Genomic DNA, 25,877 nt, shown 5'->3' on the forward strand with positions numbered 1-25,877 from the left:
CTGCGGTCCGCCCCCGGGTGAGGCTCTGAGGCTCCGTGTCGGGCCGGCCGGCGGATCCGGGTCCGGGTCGACACGTCGGCTGGTGTCGTCACCGTCCGCGAGGGGACCCGTCCGTCTCCGGGGCAGGAGCGCAGACCATGGCGCCGCGCGGCAGGTGAGATCGGCTCGTGCAGGAAAACCTCTGTGTTGCAGAGAGCACACCTGTGTGCTCGTGACTTATCACACCTGTGTGCTCGTGACTTATCACACCTGTGTGCTTGTGACTTACACACCTGTGTGCTTGTGACTTATCACACCTGTGTGCTTGTGACTTACACACCTGTGTGCTTGTGACTTATCACACCCAATGTGCTTGTGACTTACACACCTGTGTGCTTGTGACTTATCACACCTGTGTGCTGTTACTTTATGACACCTGTGTGTGCTTGTGACTTATCACACCTGTGTGTGCTTGTGACTTATCACACCTGTGTGTGCTTGTGACTTATCACACCTGTGTGCTGTTACTTTATGACACCTGTGTGCTGCGACTTTATCACACCTGTGTGTGCTTGTGACTTATCACACCTGTGTGCTGCGACTTTACCACATCTGTGTGCTTGTGACTTCACAGCATGTCTGTGCTGTGACTCTACACTTTATCACACCTGTGTGCTGTGACTCTATCACACCTGTGTGCTGTCACTTTACCACACCTGTGTGCTTGTGACTTCACAGCATGTCTGTGCTGTTACTCTGTCACACCTGTGTGCTGGGACTCTACACTTTATTACACCTGTGTACTGCGACTCTATCACACCTGTGTGTTGTGACTCTACCACATCTGTGCGCTGCCACATTACTGCATCTGTGTGCTTGTGACTTTACCACATCTCTGTGCTGAGACTTTACCACACCTGTGTGTTATGACTCTACACTTTATCACACCTGTGTACTGCGACTTTACCACACCTGTGTGTTGTGACTCTACACTTTACCACATCTGTGTGCTTGTGACTCTACCACAGCTGTGTGCTGTGACTTTACTACATCTGTGTGTTGTCACTTTATCATGCCTGTGTGCTGTGACTTTACCACGTTTGTGTGGTGTGACTGTACCACAGTCTCTCCATGCCTTGCTGCACTGTGCTGTGATTTTACAGTAATCTCTCTCTTCCTAATTCCACTGTACTGTGACTGGACCACCTGTGTGCTGTGATCCTACCTGACTCGATCACATCTGTGTGTGGTGACTCTACCACATCAGTGTGCTGCGATTTTATCACAACCGTGTGCTGTTATTTTACCATGTGTGTGTCTCTGTGCCTTACTGTACTGTACTGTGTTTTTACCACAGCTGTGTGCTTGTGCCTCTACCACTCCTGTGTGCTTGTGCCTCTACCACTCCTGTGTGCTTGTGCCTCTACCACTCCTGTGTGCTGTGACCCTACCACTCCTGTGTGCTTGTGCCTCTACCACTCCTGTGTGCTTGTGACTCTACCACTCCTGTGTGCTTGTGACTCTACCACTCCTGTGTGCTTGTGACTCTACCACTCCTGTGTGCTGTGACTTTACCACACCTGTGTGCTGTGACTTTACTGATTTTACCACATTGCTTTGATTTGACCACATCTGTGTGCTGTGTCTTTACCACAATCTCTCTGTGCCTTACTGCACTGTACTGTGACTTGACCACGTCTGTGTGCTGTGACTCTATCACATCTGGGTGCTGTGATTGTACTGCAGTCTCTATGCTTTAATGCACTGTACTGTGATTTTACCACAATCTCTATGCTCTCAGGGCTCCTCTGTACTAGACTGTTTTTTACTGTGTATGATACACACAACTGCAGTACAGACTCACTGTATAGACACACACACACACCTGGAGTACAGACTCACTGTATAGACACACACACACCTGGAGTACAGACTCACTGTATAGACACACACACACACACACCTGGAGTACAGACTCACTGTACAGACACACACACACACACACACACCTGGAGTACAGACTCACTGTATAGACACACACACACCTGGAGTCCAGACTCACTGTATAGAGACAGACACACACCTGGAGTCCAGACTCACTGTATAGAGACAGACACACACCTGGAGTCCAGACTCACTGTATAGAGACAGACACACACCTAGAGTACAGACTCACTGTATAGACACACACACACCTGGAGTACAGACTCACTGTACAGACACACACACACACACACACACACACACACACACACACCTGGAGTACAGACTCACTGTATAGACACACACACACACCTGGAGTACAGACTCACTGTATAGACACACACACACCCCTGGAGTACAGACTCACTGTATAGACACACACACACACACACCCCTGGAGTACAGACTCACTGTATAGACACACACACACACACCCCTGGAGTACAGACTCACTGTATAGACACACACACACCCCTGGAGTACAGACTCACTGTATAGACACACACACACCTGGAGTACAGACTCACTGTATAGACACACACACACCCCTGGAGTACAGACTCACTGTATAGACACACACACACCTGGAGTACAGACTCACTGTATAGACACACACACACACACACACACACACACACACACACACACACCTGGAGTACAGACTCACTGTATAGACACACACACACACACCTGGAGTACAGACTCACTGTATAGACACACACACACACACCTGGAGTACAGACTCACTGTATAGACACACACACACACACCTGGAGTACAGACTCACTGTATAGACACACACACACACACCTGGAGTACAGACTCACTGTATAGACACACACACACACACCTGGAGTACAGACTCACTGTATAGACACACACACACACACCTGGAGTACAGACTCACTGTATAGACACACACACACACACCTGGAGTACAGACTCACTGTATAGACACACACACACACACCTGGAGTACAGACTCACTGTATAGACACACACACACACACCTGGAGTACAGACTCACTGTATAGACACACACACACACCTGGAGTACAGACACACTGTATAGACACACACACCTGGAGTACAGACTCACTGTATAGACACACACACACACCTGGAGTACAGACTCACTGTACAGACACACACACACACCTGGAGTACAGACTCACTGTATAGAGACACACACACACCCCTGGAGTACAGACTCACTGTATAGACACACACACACACACACAGACTCTCACACACACACACACTCACACTGTTGTTGTTCTCCATCCGTTCAGAGTTCCGGCGGCTCTTGGGGTCTCGGGGTTCTGACGGCCCCCTGAGAGGACGGAAGAGGTCGCCCCGCCCCCCCCCTCGCCCATGAACGGCTCGGTGCTGCCCGGCGCGGGGGGCCGCCCCCCCTCGCCCGCGCCGCCCGGCTGGGCCGAGTTCTGCGAGCTCCACGCGCGGGCCGCGGCCGCCGACTTCGCCCGCCACGTGCGCGCCTTCCTGCGCGAGCAGCCGCGGCCCCCCGCGCCCGACACCGCCGCCGCCTGCGGCCGGCTGTTCGCCGAGCGCTTCGCCCGCCACTTCGAGCGCGAGCTGGGGCCGCCCTCCTCCTCCTCCTCCTCCTGCGCCTCCTCGGAGGGGGGCGCGGGGGGCGGCGCCGCGCCGCGGGGCAACGGGCACCCCAAGAGCAAGCTGAGGAAGCGCTTCTCCCTGCGCAGCGTGGGGCGCAGCGTGAGGGGCATCCTGCACTGGCGCGGGCCCCCCGGGCCCCCGGGGCCCCCAGGGGCCCCCGCCGGCGAGGCCGAGCGCTGGAGCCAGCGGCTGGAGCGCCTGGGCCTGAGCCTGGGCCGCGCGGCCCCCCCGGCCCCCGGCCCCCCGCCCAGGACCCTGCGGGACGGCCCCGCCCGCCTGCGCTCGCACGCGGCCCCCGGCCCCCCGCGCACCCCCGCCGCCCGCTGGCAGAAGTGTCGCCTCGCGCTGACCGAGGGAGGAGGAGGAGGAGGAGAGGAGCACCTGCTGGAGTTCTTCATCCCGCCAAAGGTGAGGGAGAGGAGGAGGAGGAGAGGGGAGAGAGGGAGAGGAGGAGAGGGGAGAGAGGGAGAGGAGGAGAGGGGAGAGGAGGAGGAGAGGAGAGGGGAGAGGAGGCGGAGAGAGGAGAGAGGAGAGAGGGAGAGGAGGAGAGGGGAGAGGAGGAGGAGAGGAGCACCTGCTGCAGTTCTTCATCCTGCCCAAGGTGAGGGAGAGGAGGAGGAGAGGGGAGAGAGGGAAAGGAGGAGAGGGGAGAGGGGAGAGGAGAGGAGCACCTGCTGCAGTTCTTCATCCTGCCCAAGGTGAGGGAGAGGAGGAGGAGAGAGGAGAGGGAAGAGGAGAGGGAGAGGAGCACCTGCTGGAGTTCTTCATCCCGCCCAAGGTGAGGGAGAGGAGGAGGAGAGGGGAGAGGGGGAGAGGAGAGGGAAGAGGAGAGGGAAGAGGAGAGGGAGAGGAGCACCTGCTGGAGTTCTTCATCCCGCCCAAGGTGAGGGAGAGGAGGAGAGGAAAGCTGACGTGTGGAGTGACTATTCTCTCACTCTCTCTGTAGTCCTCCAAGCCCAGGCTGGCTATCCCATGCTCCTCCATCCTGGACGCCAGGAGCACCACAGTGCTGGAGATGCCTGACAAGGAGAACACCTTCCTGCTGCAGGTGAGTGTGTACTAACCCCTCTCTCTCTCAGTGTGTCTGTATGAACCCCTCTCTCTCTCTCTCTCTCAGTGCAGTGTTAATGTACTGGAGTGTCCAGTCAGTGTGTGTGTATTAACCCCCCTCTCTCTCTCAGTGCAGTGTTAATGTACTGGAGTGTCCAGTCAGTGTGTCTGTATGAACCCCTCTCTCTCTCAGTGCAGTGTTAATGTACTGGAGTGTCCAGTCAGTGTGTCTGTATTAACCCCTCTCTCTCTCAGTGCAGTGTTAATGTACTGGAGTGTCCAGTCAGTGTGTCTGTATTAACCCCTCTCTCTCTCAGTGCAGTGTTAATGTACTGGAGTGTCCAGTCAGGGTGTGTATTAACCCCTCTCTCTCTCAGTGCAGTGTTAATGTACTGGAGTGTCCAGTCAGTGTGTCTGTATTAACCCCTCTCTCTCTCAGTGCAGTGTTAATGTACTGGAGTGTCCAGTCAGGGTGTGTATTAACCCCTCTCTCTCTCAGTGCAGTGTTAATATACTGGAGTGTCCAGTCAGTGTGTGTGTGTATTAACCCCCCTCTCTCTCTCTCAGTGCAGTGTTAATGTACTGGAGTGTCCATTCAGTGTGTGTGTATTAACCCCCCTCTCTCTCAGTGCAGTGTTAATGTACTGGAGTGTCCAGTCAGTGTGTCTGTATTAACCCCTCTCTCTCAGTGCAGTGTTAATGTACTGGAGTGTCCAGTCAGTGTGTCTGTATTAACCCCTCTCTCTCAGTGCAGTGTTAATGTACTGGAGTGTCCAGTCAGTGTGTCTGTATTAACCCCTCTCTCTCTCAGTGCAGTGTTAATGTACTGGAGTGTCCAGTCAGTGTGTCTGTATTAACCCCTCTCTCTCTCAGTGCAGTGTTAATGTACTGGAGTGTCCAGTCAGTGTGTCTGTATTAACCCCTCTCTCTCTCAGTGCAGTGTTAATGTACTGGAGTGTCCAGTCAGTGTGTCTGTATGAACCCCTCTCTCTCTCAGTGCAGTGTTAATGTACTGGAGTGTCCAGTCAGTGTGTGTGTATGAACCCCTCTCTCTCTCAGTGCAGTGTTAATGTACTGGAGTGTCCAGTCAGTGTGTCTGTATTAACCCCCCTCTCTCTCTCTCAGTGCAGTGTTAATGTACTGGAGTGTCCAGTCACTGTGTGTGTATGAACCCCTCTCTCTCTCAGTGCAGTGTTAATGTACTGGAGTGTCCAGTCAGTGTGTCTGTATTAACCCCCCTCTCTCTCTCTCAGTGCAGTGTTAATGTACTGGAGTGTCCAGTCACTGTGTGTGTATGAACCCCTCTCTCTCTCAGTGCAGTGTTAATGTACTGGAGTGTCCAGTCAGGGTGTGTATTAACCCCTCTCTCTCTCAGTGCAGTGTTAATGTACTGGAGTGTCCAGTCAGGGTGTCTGTATTAACCCCTCTCTCTCTCTCTCAGTGCAGTGTTAATGTACTGGAGTGTCCAGTCAGTGTGTGTGTATGAACCCCTCTCTCTCTCAGTGCAGTGTTAATGTACTGGAGTGTCCAGTCAGGGTGTGTGTATTAACCCCTCTCTCTCTCTCAGTGCAGTGTTAATGTACTGGAGTGTCCAGTCAGTGTGTCTGTATTAACCCCTCTCTCTCTCTCAGTGCAGTGTTAATGTACTGGAGTGTCCAGTCAGTGTGTCTGTATTAACCCCTCTCTCTCAGTGCAGTGTTAATGTACTGGAGTGTCCAGTCAGGGTGTGTGTATTAACCCCTCTCTCTCTCAGTGCAGTGTTAATGTACTGGAGTGTCCAGTCAGGGTGTGTATTAACCCCTCTCTCTCTCTCTCAGTGCAGTGTTACTGTACTGGAGTGTCCAGTCAGGGTGTGTATTAACCCCTCTCTCTCAGGTCGAGGGTGGTGTCCAGTATGTGGTGGAGACCAGTGACTCTGTCCAGATGAGGGCGTGGCTGTGTGACATCAGGAGCTGCATGAGTCTGAGGTCAGTGGCGGGGCAGTGGGGTGGTGGGGCCGTGACCGCGGGCGACGGGACTGACCGCTCCCACCTCTCCCCAGTGACCCGGACGAGCCCGGAGACCTGTCCGGCGGGGGTCAGCCAGAGGCGCCCCTGTCCGGCAGCCTGACGCCCGTGTCCTCCGAGTTCAACGACCGGCTCTCGCAAGGTCAGCAGGGGTCAGGGGTCAGGGGTCAGGGGTCAACGTGCCGGCTGTTAGTGTCGCCCCTGTGGGGGCTGCTGGGACTGCGCTGAGTGGTCAATGGATCGTGATCACACTGGCAGTGCGTTGTGTGATTGTGTGTCGGTTGTGTTGGTTAACGGATGGTGTGATGATCACACTGGCAGTGCGTTGTGTGATTGTGTGTCGGTTGTGTTGGTTAACGGATGGTGTGATGATCACACTGGCAGTGCGTTGTGTGATTGTGTGTCGGTTGTGTTGGTTAACGGATGGTGTGATGATCACACTGGCAGTGCGTTGTGTGATTGTGTGTCGGTTGTGTTGGTTAACGGATGGTGTGATGATCACACTGGCAGTGTGTTGTGTGATTGTGTGTCGGTTGTGTTGGTTAACGGATGGTGTGATGATCACACTGGCAGTGTGTTGTGTGATTGTGTGTCGGTTGTGTTGGTTAACGGATGGTGTGATGATCACACTGGCAGTGTGTTGTGTGATTGTGTGTCGGTTGTGTTGGTTAACGGATGGTGTGATGATCACACTGGCAGTGCGTTGTGTGATTGTGTGTCGGTTGTGTTGGTTAACGGATGGTGTGATGATCACACTGGCAGTGTGTTGTGTGATTGTGTGTCAGTTGTGTTGGTTCATGGATGGTGTGATGATCACACTGGCAGTGTGTTGTGTGATTGTGTGTCGGTTGTGTTGGTTAACGGATGGTGTGATGATCACACTGGCAGTGCGTTGTGTGATTGTGTGTCGGTTGTGTTGGTTAACGGATGGTGTGATGATCACACTGGCAGTGCGTTGTGTGATTGTGTGTCGGTTGTGTTGGTTAACGGATGGTGTGATGATCACACTGGCAGTGTGTTGTGTGATTGTGTGTCGGTTGTGTTGGTTAACGGATGGTGTGATGATCACACTGGCAGTGTGTTGTGTGATTGTGTGTCGGTTGTGTTGGTTAACGGATGGTGTGATGATCACACTGGCAGTGTGTTGTGTGATTGTGTGTCGGTTGTGTTGGTTAACGGATGGTGTGATGATCACACTGGCAGTGCGTTGTGTGATTGTGTGTCGGTTGTGTTGGTTAACGGATGGTGTGATGATCACACTGGCAGTGCGTTGTGTGATTGTGTGTCGGTTGTGTTGGTTAACGGATGGTGTGATGATCACACTGGCAGTGCGTTGTGTGATTGTGTGTCGGTTGTGTTGGTTAACGGATGGTGTGATGATCACACTGGCAGTGCGTTGTGTGATTGTGTGTCGGTTGTGTTGGTTAACGGATGGTGTGATGATCACACTGGCAGTGCGTTGTGTGATTGTGTGTCGGTTGTGTTGGTTAACGGATGGTGTGATGATCACACTGGCAGTGTGTTGTGTGATTGTGTGTCAGTTGTGTTGGTTCATGGATGGTGTGATGATCACACTGGCAGTGTGTTGTGTGATTGTGTGTCGGTTGTGTTGGTTAACGGATGGTGTGATGATCACACTGGCAGTGTGTTGTGTGATTGTGTGTCGGTTGTGTTGGTTAACGGATGGTGTGATGATCACACTGGCAGTGTGTTGTGTGATTGTGTGTCGGTTGTGTTGGTTAACGGATGGTGTGATGATCACACTGGCAGTGTGTTGTGTGATTGTGTGTCGGTTGTGTTGGTTAACAGATGGTGTGATGATCACACTGGCAGTGTGTTGTGTGATTGTGTGTCGGTTGTGTTGGTTAACGGATGGTGTGATGATCACACTGGCAGTGTGTTGTGTGATTGTGTGTCGGTTGTGTTGGTTCATGGATGGTGTGATGATCACACTGGCAGTGCGTTGTGTGATTGTGTGTCAGTTGTGTTGGTTAACGGATGGTGTGATGATCACACTGGCAGTGCGTTGTGTGATTGTGTGTCGGTTGTGTTGGTTAATGCATGGTGTGATGATCACACTGGCAGTGTGTTGTGTGATTGTGTGTCGGTTGTGTTGGTTAACAGATGGTGTGATGATCACACTGGCAGTGTGTTGTGTGATTGTGTGTCGGTTGTGTTGGTTAAGGGATGGTGTGATGATCACACTGGCAGTGCGTTGTGTGATTGTGTGTCGGTTGTGTTGGTTAAGGGATGGTGTGATGATCACACTGGCAGTGCGTTGTGTGATTGTGTGTCGGTTGTGTTGGTTAATGGATGGTGTGATGATCACACTGGCAGTGCGTTGTGTGATTGTGTGTCGGTTGTGTTGGTTAATGGATGGTGTGATGATCACACTGGCAGTGCGTTGTGTGATTGTGTGTCGGTTGTGTTGGTTAATGGATGGTGTGATGATCACACTGGCAGTGTGTTGTGTGTTTGTGTTGGTTGTGTTGGTTAATGGCACAGTGTGTTGTGTGTGTAGTGATGGGTGTTGTCTGTGCTGTTGCGGTGTGTTGTGTGTGTAGTAATGGGTGTTGTCTGTGCTGTTGCGGTGTGTTGTGTGTGTAGTGATGGGTGTTGTCTGCGCTGTTGCGGTGTGTTGTGTGTGTAGTGATGGGTGTTGTCTGCGCTGTTGCGGTGTGTTGTGTGTGTAGTGATGGGTGTTGTCTGCGCTGTTGCGGTGTGTTGTGTGTGTAGTAATGGGTGTTGTCTGTGCTGTTGTGGTGTGTTGTGTGTGTAGTAATGGGTGTTGTCTGTGCTGTTGCGGTGTGTTGTGTGTGTAGTGATGGGTGTTGTCTGTGCTGTTGCGGTGTGTTGTGTGTGTAGTGATGGGTGTTGTCTGTGCTGTTGCGGTGTGTTGTGTGTGTAGTGATGGGTGTTGTCTGTGCTGTTGCGGTGTGTTGTGTGTGTAGTGATGGGTGTTGTCTTTGCTGTTGCGGTGTGTTGTGTGTGTAGTGATGGGTGTTGTCTTTGCTGTTGCAGTGTGTTGTGTGTGTAGTAATGGGTGTTGTCTGTGCTGTTGCGGTGTGTTGTGTGTAGTAATGGTTGCAGTGTGTTGTGTGTAGTAATGGGTGTTGTCTGTGCTGTTGCGGTGTGTTGTGTGTGTAGTGATGGGTGTTGTCTGTGCTGTTGCGGTGTGTTGTGTGTGTAGTAATGGGTGTTGTCTGTGCTGTTGCAGTGTGTTATGGTGGCCTGGGTGACTCCTCCTCCCTGTCAGAGCTCCGCCCTCCTGAACTCCCGCCCCGTGCTCCAGTGGACGAATCGGATGGCAGGGGTGGGGCTAGCCTTGGGACTCCCTTTGCAGAGACTCCAGATGGTACAGGTGTGGTAACACTACACACACTGGAGATCACACACTGTATTATTATTATTGAGAGACAGGCTCACTGTCTGTTCCTCAGGCTGGGACAGGAGATCACACACTGTATTATTATTATTGAGAGACGGGCTCACTGTCTGTTCCTCAGGCTGGGACAGGAGATCACACACTGTATTATTATTATTGAGAGACAGGCTCACTGTTCCTCAGGCTGGGACAGGAGATCACACACTGTATTATTATTATTGAGAGACGGGCTCACTGTCTGTTCCTCAGGCTGGGACAGGAGATCACACCTGTATTATTATTATTGAGAGACAGGCTCACTGTCTGTTCCTCAGGCTGGGACAGGAGATCACACACTGTATTATTATTATTGAGAGACAGGCTCACTGTCTGTTCCTCAGGCTGGGACAGGAGATCACACACTGTATTATTATTATTGAGAGACAGGCTCACTGTCTGTTCCTCAGGCTGGGACAGGAGATCACACACTGTATTATTATTATTGAGAGACAGACTCACTGTCTGTTCCTCAGGCTGGGACAGGAGATCACACACTGTATTATTATTATTGAGAGACAGGCTCACTGTCTGTTCCTCAGGCTGGGACAGGAGATCACACACTGTATTATTATTATTATTGAGAGACAGGCTCACTGTCTGTTCCTCAGGCTGGGACAGGAGATCACACACTGTATTATTATTATTGAGAGACAGGCTCACTGTCTGTTCCTCAGGCTGGGACAGGAGATCACACACTGTATTATTATTATTGAGAGACAGGCTCACTGTCTGTTCCTCAGGCTGGGACAGGAGATCACACACTGTATTATTATTATTGAGAGACAAGCTCACTGTCTGTTCCTCAGGCTGGGACAGGAGATCACACACTGTGTTATTATTATTGAGAGACAGACTCACTGTCTGTTCCTCAGGCTGGGACAGGAGATCACACACTGTATTATTATTATTGAGAGACGGGCTCACTGTCTGTTCCTCAGGCTGGGACAGGAGATCACACACTGTATTATTATTATTGAGAGACGGGCTCACTGTCTATTCCTCAGGCTGGGACAGGAGATCACACACTGTATTATTATTATTGAGAGACAGACTCACTGTCTGTTCCTCAGGCTGGGACAGGAGATCACACACTGTATTATTATTATTGAGAGACGGGCTCACTGTCTGTTCCTCAGGCTGGGACAGGAGATCACACACTGTATTATTATTATTGAGAGACGGGCTCACTGTCTGTTCCTCAGGCTTGGACAGGAGATCACACACTGTGTTATTATTATTGAGAGACAGGCTCACTGTCTGTTCCTCAGGCTGGGACAGGAGATCACACACCGTATTGTTATTATCGAGAGACAGGCTCACTGTCTGTTCCTCAGGCTGGGACAGGAGATCACACACTGTATTATTATTATTATTGAGAGACAGGCTCACTGTCTGTTCCTCAGGCTGGGACAGGAGATCACACACTGTATTATTATTATTGAGAGACAGGCTCACTGTCTGTTCCTCAGGCTGGGACAGGAGATCACACACTGTATTATTATTATTGAGAGACAGGCTCACTGTCTGTTCCTCAGGCTGGGACAGGAGATCACACACTGTATTATTATTATTGAGAGACGGGCTCACTGTCTGTTCCTCAGGCTGGGACAGGAGATCACACACTGTATTATTATTATTGAGAGACGGGCTCACTGTCTATTCCTCAGGCTGGGAGAGGAGATCACACACTGTATTATTATTATTAAGAGACGAGCTCACTGTCTGTTCCTCAGGCTGGGACAGGAGATCACACACTGTATTATTATTATTGAGAGACGGGCTCACTGTCTGTTCCTCAGGCTGGGACAGGAGATCACACACTGTATTATTATTATTGAGAGACAGGCTCACTGTTCCTCAGGCTGGGACAGGAGATCACACACTGTGTTATTATTATTGAGAGACAGGCTCACTGTCTGTTCCTCAGGCTGGGACAGGAGATCACACACTGTATTATTATTATTGAGAGACAGGCTCACTGTCTGTTCCTCAGGCTGGGACAGGAGATCACACACTGTATTATTATTATTGAGAGACAGGCTCACTGTCTGTTCCTCAGGCTGGGACAGGAGATCACACACTGTATTATTATTATTGAGAGACAGGCTCACTGTCTGTTCCTCAGGCTGGGGCAGGAGATCACACACTGTATTATTATTATTGAGAGACGGGCTCACTGTCTATTCCTCAGGCTGGGACAGGAGATCACACACTGTATTATTATTATTGAGAGACAGGCTCACTGTCTGTTCCTCAGGCTGGGACAGGAGATCACACACTGTATTATTATTATTGAGAGACGGGCTCACTGTCTGTTCCTCAGGCTGGGACAGGAGGTCACACACTGTATTATTATTATTGAGAGACAGGCTCACTGTCTGTTCCTCAGGCTGGGACAGGAGATCACACACTGTATTATTATTATTGAGAGACGGGCTCACTGTCTGTTCCTCAGGCTGGTACAGAAGATCACACACTGTATTATTATTATTATTGAGAGACGGGCTCACTGTCTATTCCTCAGGCTGGGACAGGAGATCACACACTGTATTATTATTATTGAGAGACAGGCTCACTGTCTGTTCCTCAGGCTGGGACAGGAGATCACACACTGTATTATTATTATTGAGAGACGGGCTCACTGTCTGTTCCTCAGGCTGGGACAGGAGATCACACACTGTATTATTATTATTGAGAGACGGGCTCACTGTCTGTTCCTCAGGCTGGGGCAGGAGATCACATACTGGGCTGCCAGTTCAGATGAATTCCCTCTCTGTCTCTCTCTGCGCTGGGTGACCCCTCTGTCTCTCTGTCTCTCTGCGCTGGGTGACCCCTCTATGTCTGTCTCTCTCTGCGCTGGGTGACCCCTCTGTCTCTCTGTCTCTCTGTCTCTCTGTCTCTCTGTCTCTCTGTCTCTCTGTCTCTCTCTGCGCTGGGTGACCCCTCTGTCTCTCTGTCTCTCTCTGCCCTGGGTGACCCCTCTGTCTCTCTGTCTCTCTCTGCGCTGGGTGACCCCTCTGTCTCTCTGTCTCTCTGTCTCTCGGCGCTGGGTGACCTCTCTGTCTCTCTGTCTCTCTGTCTCTCTGTCTCTCTGTCTCTCTGTCTCTCTGTCTCTCTGTCTCTCTGGGCGCTGGGTGACCCCTCTGTCTCTCTGTCTCTCTGGGCGCTGGGTGACCCCTCTGTCTCTCTGTCTCTCTGTCTCTCTCGGCGCTGGGTGACCCCTCTGTCTCTCTGTCTCTCTCTGCGCTGGGTGACCCCTCTGTCTCTCTGTCTCTCTGTCTCTCTGTCTCTCTCGGCGCTGGGTGACCCCTCTGTCTCTCTGTCTCTCTCTGCGCTGGGTGACCCCTCTGTCTCTCTGTCTCTCTGTCTCTCTGTCTCTCTGTCTCTCTGTCTCTCTGTCTCTCTGTCTCTCTGTCTCTCTGTCTCTCTGTCTCTCTCGGCGCTGGGTGACCCCTCTGTCTCTCTGTCTCTCTCTGCGCTGGGTGACCCCTCTGTCTCTCTGTCTCTCTGTCTCTCTGTCTCTCTCGGCGCTGGGTGACCCCTCTGTCTCTCTGTCTCTCTCGGCGCTGGGTGACCCCTCATTCTCTCTGTCTCTCTCGGCGCTGGGTGACCCCTCATTCTCTCTGTCTCTCTGTCTCTCTGTCTCTCTGTCTCTCTGTCTCTCTGTCTCTCTGTCTCTCTGTCTCTCTGTCTCTCTGTCTCTCTCTGCGCTGGGTGACCCCTCTGTCTCTCTGTCTCTCTCTGCGCTGGGTGACCCCTCTGTCTCTCTGTCTCTCTCTGCGCTGGGTGACCCCTCTGTCTCTCTCTGCGCTGGGTGACCCCTCTGTCTCTCTGTCTCTCTGTCTCTCTGCCCTGGGTGACCCCTCAGTCTCTCTCTGCGCTGGGTGACCCCTCTGTCTGTGTCCAGGCTCGTTCCTGTTCTCCGAGCCGCTGGACGTGCTGGACCACCCTCTGTCTGAGTGTCCCTGGTTCCACGGGACGCTGTCTCGGCTGAAGGCGGCGCAGCTGGTGCTGGCGGGGGGCGCAGGCTGTCACGGGGTCTTCCTGGTGCGGCAGAGCGAGACGCGCCGTGGGGAGTACGTCCTGACCTTCAACTTCCAGGGCAAGGCCAAGGTGTGTGTGTGTGTGTGTGTGTGTGTGTGTGTGTGTGTGTCCAGGGGGAGTACGTCCTGACCTTCAACTTCCAGGGCAAGGCCAAGGTGTGTGTGTGTGTGTGTGTGTGTGTGTGTGTCCAGGGGGAGTACGTCCTGACCTTCAACTTCCAGGGCAAGGCCAAGGTGTGTGTGTGTGTGTGTGTGTGTGTGTGTGTGTGTGTGTGTGTGTGTCCAGGGGGAGTACGTCCTGACCTTCAACTTCCAGGGCAAGGCCAAGGTGTGTGTGTGTGTGTGTGTGTGTGTGTGTCCAGGGGGAGTACGTCCTGACCTTCAACTTCCAGGGCAAGGCCAAGGGGTGTGTGTGTGTGTGTCCAGTATCTGTCCTCTCCCCAAGTGAGTGTGTCAAGTGTGGTTTTCCTCTGTCTCTCTCAGCACCTGCGTCTGTCCCTCAGTGAGGACGGTCAGTGTGTGTCCAGCGACGCTCTGACCCCTCTGTGTCTCTCAGCACCTGCGTCTGTCCCTCAGTGAGGACGGTCAGTGTGTGTCCAGCGACTCTCTGACCCCTCTGTCTCTCTCAGCACCTGCGTCTGTCCCTCAATGAGGACGGTCAGTGCCGCGTCCAGCACCTGTGGTTCCAGTCCATCTTCGACATGCTGGAGCACTTCCGGGTTCACCCCATTCCGCTGGAGTCGGGGGGCGCCAGCGATGTCACGCTGGTGAGCTTCGTGGTGTCCAACCACAGACAGCCAGGTGAGGACCAGCAGGGCGGGGCTGCCCTCACTGCTCATGGCCGCCGCGTGGCTTCACTTCACACGAATACCACGTGCCCCAAAATAACATGGCTTCCACAGAGCTGGGGCTTGTTGGGAGTTTCATCGTGAGAGCCAGGGGTTGTGCCCTCATCCATCATGGCCACCTTTCAGCTTCACTGTGTTTTGTTGCTGTTTTTCCTCCCTGGTTTCCTTGTGGCTGCCCCTGTCCTTGTTTGTTCCCACTACAGTGCACTGGTTAGCTGGACTGGGCATGGCTAATTGCAGTGCCTCTGTCCTTGTCCTGCGGGCCTAACCTCATTTCAGAACTGTGCCCTCATCCAGCATGGCTCCAGGCAAGCTTCGCTTCCAGTCAACCTTTATATAATGAGCCCTCAGTTAACATGGCTTCCCCTCCACAGTTCCTTATCATGTTCCATGTGCCCCTACCAGACATGGCCGCCATGTTGGTTTGGTTTCACTTTTAAACTGGAACGCAGGCACAGTGCCCTCACTGAACATGGCCACCCTGAGCCTTTTTGTTCTCTTCCTCTCATCCAGTGCCCAGTTCATTATGTCTTCACCTCCATGAATTTCACAAACATAAGCCCTCGCACCCCGAGTGCTCTCCGCCCTCACTCAAAATGGCTGCCCTGCCCGGCTTCTCCCCCCACCCCTTCCACCCTGCATTTCTGGGCTCTGATTGGGTGTCTTGTTGTTGTTTGTCGTTGGGTCATCTCCGCAGGCCGGGACAGGTCAGGCAGCCGGCCCGCAGTGTGTGATGTCATCACCCCGCGCCACCCTGACTCTCCATCAACCCCCATCTCTGACTGTGTGTAAGTGAGACGGACCAAAGAGAGAGAGGAGGGGAGGGGAGAAAGAGGGGAGAGGAGAGACAGGAGTTCCTGTTCCTGGGTGTAGTGTCATGGTCTGTGTGGAGGAGAGAGAGAGAGGGAGAGGGAGGGGAGAGGAGAGACAGGATTTCCTGCTCCTGGGTGGAGTGTCATGGTCTGTGTGGAGGAGAGGAGGAGGGAGGGAAGGAGGAAGACGATTGAGAGCAGGAGGAGAGGAGGAGAGAGGAGAGGAAGAGAGCAGGAGAGGAAGAGAGCAGGAGGAGAGGGGAGACAGGAGAGCAGGAGAGGAAGAGAGCAGGAGAGGAAGAGAGCAGGAGAGGAAGAGAGCAGGAGAGGAAGAGAGCAGGAGAGCAGGAGAGGGAGAGCAGGAGGAGAGGGGAGACAGGAGAGCAGGAGAGGGGAGAGGAAGAGCAGGAGGAGAGGGGAGACTGGAGAGCAGGAGAGGAAGAGAGCAGGAGAGGAAGAGAGCAGGAGAGGAAGAGAGCAGGAGAGGAAGAGAGCAGGAGAGGAAGAGAGCAGGAGAGGAAGAGAGCAGGAGAGCAGGAGGAGAGGGGAGACAGGAGAGCAGGAGGAGAGGGGAGACTGGAGAGCAGGAGAGCAGGAGAGAGGAGAGGGGAGAGGGGAGAGGGGAGAGCAGGAGGAGAGGAGGAGAGGGGAGACTGGAGAGCAGGAGAGGAAGAGAGCAGGAGAGGAAGAGAGCAGGAGAGGAAGAGAGCAGGAGAGGAAGAGAGCAGGAGAGGAAGAGAGCAGGAGAGGAAGAGAGCAGGAGAGGAAGAGAGCAGGAGGAGAGGGGAGACAGGAGAGCAGGAGAGCAGGAGGAGAGGGGAGACAGGAGAGCAGGAGAGCAGGAGGAGAGGGGAGACAGGAGAGCAGGAGGAGAGGGGAGACAGGAGAGCAGGAGAGGGGAGAGGGGAGAGCAGGAGGAGAGGGGAGACAGGAGAGCAGGAGAGGGGAGAGCAGGAGGAGAGGGGAGACAGGAGACAGGAGAGCAGGAGAGGGGAGAGCAGGAGGAGAGGGGGATTCTCAGTACCAGCAGCGCTCGGTGTGGACAGCAGTCCTGACCTGTCAGCAGCAGTGGCTCACAGCCAGAGCCCAGTGTCCACTCACTGGACAGTCTCGTCCCCCACAGACCTGCACTCCGGGCTCCTGACAGCCATGAGAACCCATCTCATCCACTCGTCCTGTCCCCCTTCTCTCCCCTGTGTCTCCTCTCTCTCCCCTGTGTTTCCTCTCTTCTCTCTCCTCTCTCCTCTCTCTCTCTCCTTCCTGGGAGTCACTCCTCTCTCTCCCTCTCTCTCTCCTCTCTCCTTCCTGGGAGTCACTCCTCTCTCTCTCCTCTCTCCTTCCTGGGAGTCACTCCTCTCTCTCCCTCTCTCTCTCCTCTCTCCTCTCTCTCTCCTTCCTGGGAGTCACTCCTCTCTCTCCCTCACTCTCTCCTCTCTCCTCTCTCTCTCCTTCCTGGGAGTCTCTCCTCTCTCCTCTCTCCCTCTCTCTCTCCTCTCTCCTCTCTCTCTCTCCTTCCTGGGAGTCACTCCTCTCTCTTCTCCTCTCTCCTCTCTCCCTCTCTCTCTCCTCTCTCCTCTCTCTCTCCTTCCTGGGAGTCACTCCTCTCTCTCTCCTCTCTCCTCTCTCTCTCTCCTTCCTGGGAGTCACTCCTCTCTCTCTCCTCTCTCCTCTCTCTCTCTCCTTCCTGGGAGTCACTCCTCTCTCCTCTCCCTCCCTCCTTCCTGGGAGTCACTCCTCTCTCTCCTCTCCCCTGCAGACTTGAGCAGCAGACCCCGTAGCCCCCCCCTGGTGCCGCCGCCCCTGCCCCCCGGCCGCCCCCCGCCTCCCAGCCCCCCGCAGGAGAGTGGGACCGAGCCGGAGCGCGCAGCCGCGCTGGAGGAGTGCGAGGAGAGGGAGAGGGACCCGGCGCCCCAGCAGCTGGAGCTCGTGGAGACCGAGGACAGGGAGACTGGGAGGGCCAGAGCTGTGGACAACCAGTACTCCTTCTTCTGAGAGAGGAGAACCAGTACTCCTTCACCTGAGAGAGAGGACAACCAGTACTCCTTCACCTGAGAGAGAGGACAACCAGTACTCCTTCACCTGAGAGAGAGAGGACAACCAGTACTCCTTCACCTGAGAGAGAGGAGAACCAGTACTCCTTCTTCTGAGAGAGAGGACAACCAGTACTCCTTCTTCTGAGAGAGAGAGGACAACCAGTACTCCTTCTTCTGAGAGAGGAGAACCAGTACTCCTTCACCTGAGAGAGAGGACAACCAGTACTCCTTCACCTGAGAGAGAGGAGAACCAGTACTCCTTCACCTGAGAGAGAGAGGACAACCAGTACTCCTTCACCTGAGAGAGAGGAGAACCAGTACTCCTTCTTCTGAGAGAGAGGACAACCAGTACTCCTTCTTCTGAGAGAGAGGACAACCAGTACTCCTTCTTCTGAGAGAGAGGACAACCAGTACTCCTTCACCTGAGAGAGAGGACAACCAGTACTCCTTCTTCTGAGAGAGGAGAACCAGTACTCCTTCTTCTGAGAGAGAGGAGAACCAGTACTCCTTCACCTGAGAGAGAGGAGAACCAGTACTCCTTCTTCTGAGAGAGGAGAACCAGTACTCCTTCTTCTGAGAGAGGAGAACCAGTACTCCTTCTTCTGAGAGAGGAGAACCAGTACTCCTTCTTCTGAGAGAGAGGAGAACCAGTACACCTTCTTCTGAGAGAGAGGAGAACCAGTACTCCTTCACCTGAGAGAGAGGACAACCAGTACACCTTCTTCTGAGAGAGAGGACAACCAGTACTCCTTCACCTGAGAGAGAGAGGACAACCAGTACTCCTTCACCTGAGAGAGAGAGGACAACCAGTACTCCTTCTTCTGAGAGAGAGGACAACCAGTACTCCTTCACCTGAGAGAGAGAGGACAACCAGTACTCCTTCTTCTGAGAGAGAGGACAACCAGTACTCCTTCACCTGAGAGAGAGGAGAACCAGTACTCCTTCACCTGAGAGAGGAGAACCAGTACTCCTTCTTCTGAGAGAGAGGAGAACCAGTACTCCTTCACCTGAGAGAGAGGAGAACCAGTACACCTTCTTCTGAGAGAGAGGAGAACCAGTACTCCTTCACCTGAGAGAGAGGACAACCAGTACACCTTCTTCTGAGAGAGAGGACAACCAGTACTCCTTCACCTGAGAGAGAGAGGACAACCAGTACTCCTTCACCTGAGAGAGAGAGGACAACCAGTACTCCTTCTTCTGAGAGAGAGGACAACCAGTACTCCTTCACCTGAGAGAGAGAGGACAACCAGTACTCCTTCTTCTGAGAGAGAGGACAACCAGTACTCCTTCACCTGAGAGAGAGGAGAACCAGTACTCCTTCACCTGAGAGAGAGGACAACCAGTACTCCTTCACCTGAGAGAGAGAGGACAACCAGTACTCCTTCTTCTGAGAGAGAGGACAACCAGTACTCCTTCTTCTGAGAGAGAGGACAACCAGTACTCCTTCTTCTGAGAGAGAGGACAACCAGTACTCCTTCACCTGAGAGAGAGGACAACCAGTACTCCTTCACCTGAGAGAGAGAGGACAACCAGTACTCCTTCACCTGAGAGAGAGAGGACAACCAGTACTCCTTCACCTGAGAGAGAGAGGAGAACCAGTACTCCTTCACCTGAGAGAGAGGAGAACCAGTACTCCTTCACCTGAGAGAGAGGACAACCAGTACTCCTTCACCTGAGAGAGAGAGGACAACCAGTACTCCTTCTTCTGAGAGAGAGGACAACCAGTACTCCTTCACCTGAGAGAGAGGACAACCAGTACTCCTTCACCTGAGAGAGAGAGGACAACCAGTACTCCTTCTTCTGAGAGAGAGGACAACCAGTACTCCTTCTTCTGAGAGAGAGGACAACCAGTACTCCTTCTTCTGAGAGAGAGGACAACCAGTACTCCTTCACCTGAGAGAGAGGACAACCAGTACTCCTTCACCTGAGAGAGAGAGGACAACCAGTACTCCTTCTTCTGAGAGAGAGGACAACCAGTACTCCTTCACCTGAGAGAGAGGAGAACCAGTACTCCTTCACCTGAGAGAGAGGACAACCAGTACTCCTTCACCTGAGAGAGAGAGGACAACCAGTACTCCTTCTTCTGAGAGAGAGAGGACAACCAGTACTCCTTCTTCTGAGAGAGAGAGGACAACCAGTACTCCTTCTTCTGAGAGAGAGAGGAGAACCAGTACGCCTTCTTCTGAGAGAGAGAGGACAACCAGTACTCCTTCTTCTGAGAGAGAGGAGAACCAGTACTCCTTCACCTGAGAGAGAGAGGACAACCAGTACTCCTTCACCTGAGAGAGAGGAGAACCAGTACTCCTTCACCTGAGAGAGAGGACAACCAATACTCCTTCACCTGAGAGAGAGAGGACAACCAGTACTCCTTCTTCTGAAAGAGAGAGGAGAATCAGTACTCCTTCACCTGAGAGAGAGAGGACAACCAGTACTCCTTCACCTGAGAGAGAGGAGAACCAGTACTCCTTCACCTGAGAGAGAGGACAACCAGTACTCCTTCTTCTGAGAGAGAGGAGAACCAGTACTCCTTCTTCTGAGAGAGAGGACAACCAGTACTCCTTCTTCTGAGAGTGAGGACAACCAGTACTCCTTCACCTGAGAGAGAGAGGACAACCAGTACTCCTTCTTCTGAGAGAGAGAGGAGAACCAGTACGCCTTCTTCTGAGAGAGAGAGGACAACCAGTACTCCTTCTTCTGAGAGAGAGGACAACCAGTACTCCTTCACCTGAGAGAGAGGACAACCAGTACTCCTTCACCTGAGAGAGAGAGGACAACCAGTACTCCTTCACCTGAGAGAGAGGACAACCAGTACTCCTTCACCTGAGAGAGAGAGGACAACCAGTACTCCTTCTTCTGAGAGAGAGGACAACCAGTACTCCTTCACCTGAGAGAGAGAGGACAACCAGTACTCCTTCTTCTGAGAGAGAGGACAACCAGTACTCCTTCACCTGAGAGAGAGAGGACAACCAGTACTCCTTCCCCTGAGAAAGAGAGGACAACCAGTACTCCTTCCCCTGAGAAAGAGAGGACAACCAGTACTCCTTCACCTGAGAGAGAGAGGACAACCAGTACTCCTTCACCTGAGAGAGAGGACAACCAGTACTCCTTCACCTGAGAAAGAGAAGACAACCAGTACTCCTTCTTCTGAGAGAGAGAGGACAACCAGTACTCCTTCACCTGAGAAAGAGAAGACAACCAGTACTCCTTCTTCTGAGAGAGAGAGGACAACCAGTACTCCTTCACCTGAGAGAGAGAGGACAACCAGTACTCCTTCACCTGAGAGAGAGAGGACAACCAGTACTCCTTCACCTGAGAGAGAGAGGACAACCAGTACTCCTTCACCTGAGAGAGAGGAGAACCAGTACTCCTTCACCTGAGAGAGAGAGGACAACCAGTACTCCTTCACCTGAGAGAGAGAGGACAACCAGTACTCCTTCACCTGAGAGAGAGAGGACAACCAGTACTCCTTCTTCTGAGAGAGAGAGGAGAACCAGTACTCCTTCTTCTGAGAGAGAGGACAACCAGTACTCCTTCTTCTGAGAGAGAGAGGACAACCAGTACTCCTTCACCTGAGAGAGAGGACAACCAGTACTCCTTCACCTGAGAGAGAGAGGACAACCAGTACTCCTTCACCTGAGAGAGAGAGGACAACCAGTACTCCTTCTTCTGAGAGAGAGGACAACCAGTACTCCTTCTTCTGAGAGAGAGGACAACCAGTACTCCTTCTTCTGAGAGAGAGGAGAACCAGTACTCCTTCACCTGAGAGAGAGGAGAACCAGTACTCCTTCTTTTGAGAGAGAGAGGACAACCAGTACTCCTTTCCCTGAGAAAGAGAGGACAACCAGTACTCCTTCACCTGAGAGAGAGGACAACCAGTACTCCTTCACCTGAGAGTGAGGAGAACCAGTACTCCTTCACCTGAGAGAGAGGACAACCAGTACTCCTTCACCTGAGAGAGAGGACAACCAGTACTCCTTCACCTGAGAGAGAGAGGACAACCAGTACTCCTTCACCTGAGAGAGAGAGGACAACCAATACTCCTTCACCTGAGAGAGAGGACAACCAGTACTCCTTCACCTGAGAGAGACTGACTGGACACTCCAGTACATTAACACTGCACTGAGAGAGAGAGGGGTTAATACAGACACACTGACTGGACACTCCAGTACATTAACACTGCACTGAGAGAGAGAGGGGTTCATACAGACACACTGACTGGACACTCCAGTACATTAACACTGCACTGAGAGAGAGAGGGGTTAATACACACACACTGACTGGACACTCCAGTACATTAACACTGCACTGAGAGAGAAGGGTTAATACAGACACACTGACTGGACACTCCAGTACATTAACACTGCACTGAGAGAGAGGGGTTAATACAGACACACTGACTGGACACTCCAGTACATTAACACTGCACTGAGAGAGAGAGGGGTTCATACAGACACACTGACTGGACACTCCAGTACATTAACACTGCACTGAGAGAGAGAGAGGGGTTAATACAGACACACTGACTGGACTCCAGCTCTGTCTCTCCCTGTTTGATGCTACTAAGTGCATTGTTAAAATCAGAGTTTCTAAGATTATATTTCCAGGTACTACTTATAGAAGTGACCGATTACCTATTAGTGTTATAACGACCTGTTGTGTAAATTGTCATACTGTGTTTTATAGTATAAAGTTTTCTCTAAATTTGTCTGTGTCTGTCTATCTCTGAGGATATCTCTGACCTTGGCTCTGTCTCACTGTGTGTGTCTCTCTCTCTGACCTGGGCTATGTCTCACTCTCTGTCTGTCTCTCTCTCTGACCTGGGCTATGTCTCACTCTCTGTCTGTCTCTCTCTCTGACCTGGGCTATGTCTCACTCTCTGTCTGTCTCTCTCTCTGACCTGAGCCCTGTCTCACTCTCTGTCTCTCTCTCTGACCTGAGCCCTGTCTCACTCTCCATCTGTCTGTCTCTCTGACCTGGGCTCTGTCTCACTCTCCGTCTGTCTCTCTCTCTAACCTGGGCTCTGTCTCTCTCTCTGACCTGGGCTCTGTCTCACTGTGTGTCTGTCTCTCTCTCTGACCTGGGCTCTGTCTCACTATCTGTTCCTGTCTGTCTCTCTCTCTGACCTGGGCTCTGTCTCACTGTGTGTCTGTCTGTCTCTCTCTGTGACCTGGGCTCTGTCTCACTGTGTGTCTGTCTGTCTCTCTCTCTAACCTGGGCTCTGTCTGTCTGTCTGTCTGTCTGTCTGTCTGTCTGTCTGTCTGTCTGTCTGTCTGTCTGTCTGTCTGTCTGTCTGTCTGTCTGTCTGTCAGTGCTGGGGGAGAGGTTTGTAAAGACTATTGCTGTGGAGAAACAGATGGATTGCGTAGGGGTGGGCAAGGGGCTGTGCGAGTGTCTCAGTGTCCTGTTCTCTTCTCAGTGAGGGGCAGGGGGGCTCACAGAGACCTTGGTGTCGCCCCCTCCACCAGGCCCCACGGCCAGCGAGACTGCCAGCGACCTGTAGGGATGTGTGACCTCTGACCCCTGACCTTTCTATAGGCATCCTAGAGTGCCACTTAAAAAGTTGCCTTCGTATTTCTTATTTATTATTAGAATTAATTCTGACTTATTTTAGTATTGTTCTCTTTTCTATTGTCTTTAATTTTCAATATATTGTAATTCTAATTAATCTGCTGAAACGTTAAAAGGTGAAACAATGTCTCATGCTTGATACAAATAAAAGCTGAATCTGACAACAGCGAGCAGAGTTTGTCAGTGAGTGTGAGGCTGCGTGTGTGTGTGAGAGTGTGTGTGTGTCAGCGTGTGTGTATCAGTGTGTGAGACAGCAAGTTTGTGTGTCAGTGTGTGTGAGACAGCGAGAGTGTGTGTGTGTCAGTGTGTGAGACAGCGAAAGTGTGTGTGTGTGTCAGTGTGTGTGAGACAGCGAGAGTGTGTGTGTGTCAGTGTGTTAGACAGCCAGAGTGTGTGTGTGTCTCAGTGTGTGTGAGACAGCGAGTGTGTGTGTGTCTCAGTGTGTGTGAGACAGCGAGAGTGTGTGTCAGTGTGTGAGACAGCGAGAGTGTGTGTGTGTCAATGTGTGTGTGAGACTGTGTGTGAGACAGCGAGAGTGTGTGTGTGTCTGTGTGTGAGACAGCGAGAGTGTGTGTGTCAGTGTGTGAGACAGCGAGAGTGTGTGTGTCAGTGTGTGAGACAGCGAGAGTGTGTGTCAGTGTGTTAGACAGCGAGAGTGTGTGTGTGTCAGTGTGTGTGTGAGACTGTGTGAGACAGCCAGAGTGTGTGTGTGAGACAGCGAGAGTGTGTGTGTGTCAGTGTGTGTGTGAGACTGTGTGAGACAGCCAGAGTGTGTGTGTCAGTGTGTGTGAGACAGCGAGAGTGTGTGTGAGACAGCGAGAGTGTGTGTGTGTGTCTGTGTGTGAGACAGCGAGAGTGTGTGTGTGAGACAGTGTGTGTGAGACAGCGAGAGTGTGTGTGTGTCAGTGTGTGTGTGTGTGTCAGTGTGTGAGACAGCGAGAGTGTGTGTGTGTCAGTGTGTTAGACAGCGAGAGTGTGTGTCAGTGTGTGAGACAGCGAGAGTGTGTGTGTGTCAGTGTGTGTGAGACAGCGAGAGTGTGTGTGTCAGTGTGTGTGAGACTGTGTGTGAGACAGCCAGAGTGTGTGTGTCTCAGTGTGTGAGACAGCCAGAGTGTGTGTGTGTCAGTGTGTGTGTGAGACAGCGAGAGTGTGTGTGTGTCAGTGTGTGTGTGAGACTGTGCGACAGCGAGAGTGTGTGTGTGTGTCAGTGTGTGAGACAGCGAGAGTGTGTGTGTGTCAGTGTGTGAGACAGCGAGAGTGTGTGTGTGTGTCTGTGTGTGAGACAGCGAGAGTGTGTGTGTGTCAGTGTGTGAGACAGCGAGAGTGTGTGTGTGTGTCAGTGTGTGTGTGAGACTGTGTGACAGCGAGAGTGTGTGTGTGTGTCAGTGTGTGAGACAGCGAGAGTGTGTGTGTGTCAGTGTGTGAGACAGCGAGAGTGTGTGTGTGTGTCTGTGTGTGAGACAGCGAGAGTGTGTGTGTGTCAGTGTGTGAGACAGCGAGAGTGTGTGTGTGTCAGTGTGTGTGTGAGACTGTGTGTGAGACAGCGAGAGTGTGTGTGTGTGTCAGTGTGTGGCAGTGTGTGTGTGAGACAGCGAGAGTGTGTGTGTGTCAGTGTGTGTGTGAGACTGTGTGTGAGACAGCGAGAGTGTGTGTGTGTGTCAGTGTGTGAGACAGCGAGAGTGTGTGTGTGTGTCTGTGTGTGAGACAGCGAGAGTGTGTGTGTGTGTGTCTGTGTGTGAGACAGCGAGAGTGTGTGTGTGTCAGTGTGTGAGACAGCGAGAGTGTGTGTGTCAGTGTGTGTGTGAGACTGTGTGAGACAGCGAGAGTGTGTGTGTGTGTGTCTGTGTGTGAGACAGCGAGAGTGTGTGTGTGAGACTGTGTGTGAGACAGCGAGAGTGTGTGTGTCAGTGTGTGTGTGAGACAGTGTGTGTGAGACAGCGAGAGTGTGTGTGTGTGTGTCAGTGTGTGAGACAGCGAGAGTGTGTGTGTGTGTGTCAGTGTGTGAGACAGCGAGAGTGTGTGTGTCTGTGTGTGAGACAGCGAGAGTGTGTGTGTGTGTGTGTCAGTGTGTGAGACAGCGAGAGTGTGTGTGTGTGTGTCAGTGTGTCAGTGTGTGAGACAGCGAGAGTGTGTGTGTGTCAGTGTGTGAGACAGCGAGAGTGTGTGTGTGTGTCAGTGTGTGTGAGACAGCGAGAGTGTGTGTGTGTCAGTGTGTGAGACAGCGAGAGTGTGTGTGTGTCAGTGTGTGTGAGACTGTGTGTGAGACAGCGAGAGTGTGTGTGTGTCTGTGTGTGAGACAGCGAGTGTGTGTGTGTCAGTGTGTGTCAGTGTGTGTGTGAGACAGTGTGTGTGAGACAGCGAGAGTGTGTGTGTGTGTCAGTGTGTGAGACAGCGAGAGTGTGTGTGTGTCAGTGTGTGTCAGTGTGTGTGTGAGACTGTGTGAGACAGCGAGAGTGTGTGTGTGTCAGTGTGTTAGACAGCGAGAGTGTGTGTCAG

General features: G+C 52.4%; 1 protein-coding gene across 3 annotated transcripts; it reads left to right on the forward strand.

The window, feature by feature from the left end:
- The first annotated feature begins 62 nt into the window (after positions 1–62).
- On the forward strand, positions 63–18,994 carry sh2b1 (SH2B adaptor protein 1). Of its 3 annotated transcripts, XM_069188348.1 has the most exons (10): positions 63–154; positions 3,255–4,005; positions 4,544–4,645; positions 6,523–6,614; positions 6,689–6,795; positions 9,871–10,014; positions 13,985–14,190; positions 14,750–14,921; positions 15,666–15,756; positions 17,537–17,648. In XM_069188348.1, the coding sequence occupies exons 2-10, from the start codon at positions 3,337–3,339 to the stop codon at positions 17,556–17,558; spliced, it is 1,605 nt and encodes a 534-aa protein (XP_069044449.1). In that variant the 5' UTR covers positions 63–154; positions 3,255–3,336; the 3' UTR covers positions 17,559–17,648. The 3 variants fall into 3 exon arrangements, with proteins under 3 accessions (XP_069044449.1, XP_069044448.1, XP_069044450.1); XM_069188347.1 differs by lacking the exon at positions 15,666–15,756 and having other exon boundaries at positions 17,537–18,994; XM_069188349.1 differs by lacking the exons at positions 14,750–14,921; positions 15,666–15,756; positions 17,537–17,648 and adding an exon at positions 14,604–14,737.
- The last annotated feature ends 6,883 nt before the right edge of the window (positions 18,995–25,877 follow it).

Source organism: Lepisosteus oculatus, chromosome 4 (assembly GCF_040954835.1).
Source record: "Lepisosteus oculatus isolate fLepOcu1 chromosome 4, fLepOcu1.hap2, whole genome shotgun sequence".
Classification (NCBI taxonomy): domain Eukaryota; kingdom Metazoa; phylum Chordata; class Actinopteri; order Semionotiformes; family Lepisosteidae; genus Lepisosteus; species Lepisosteus oculatus.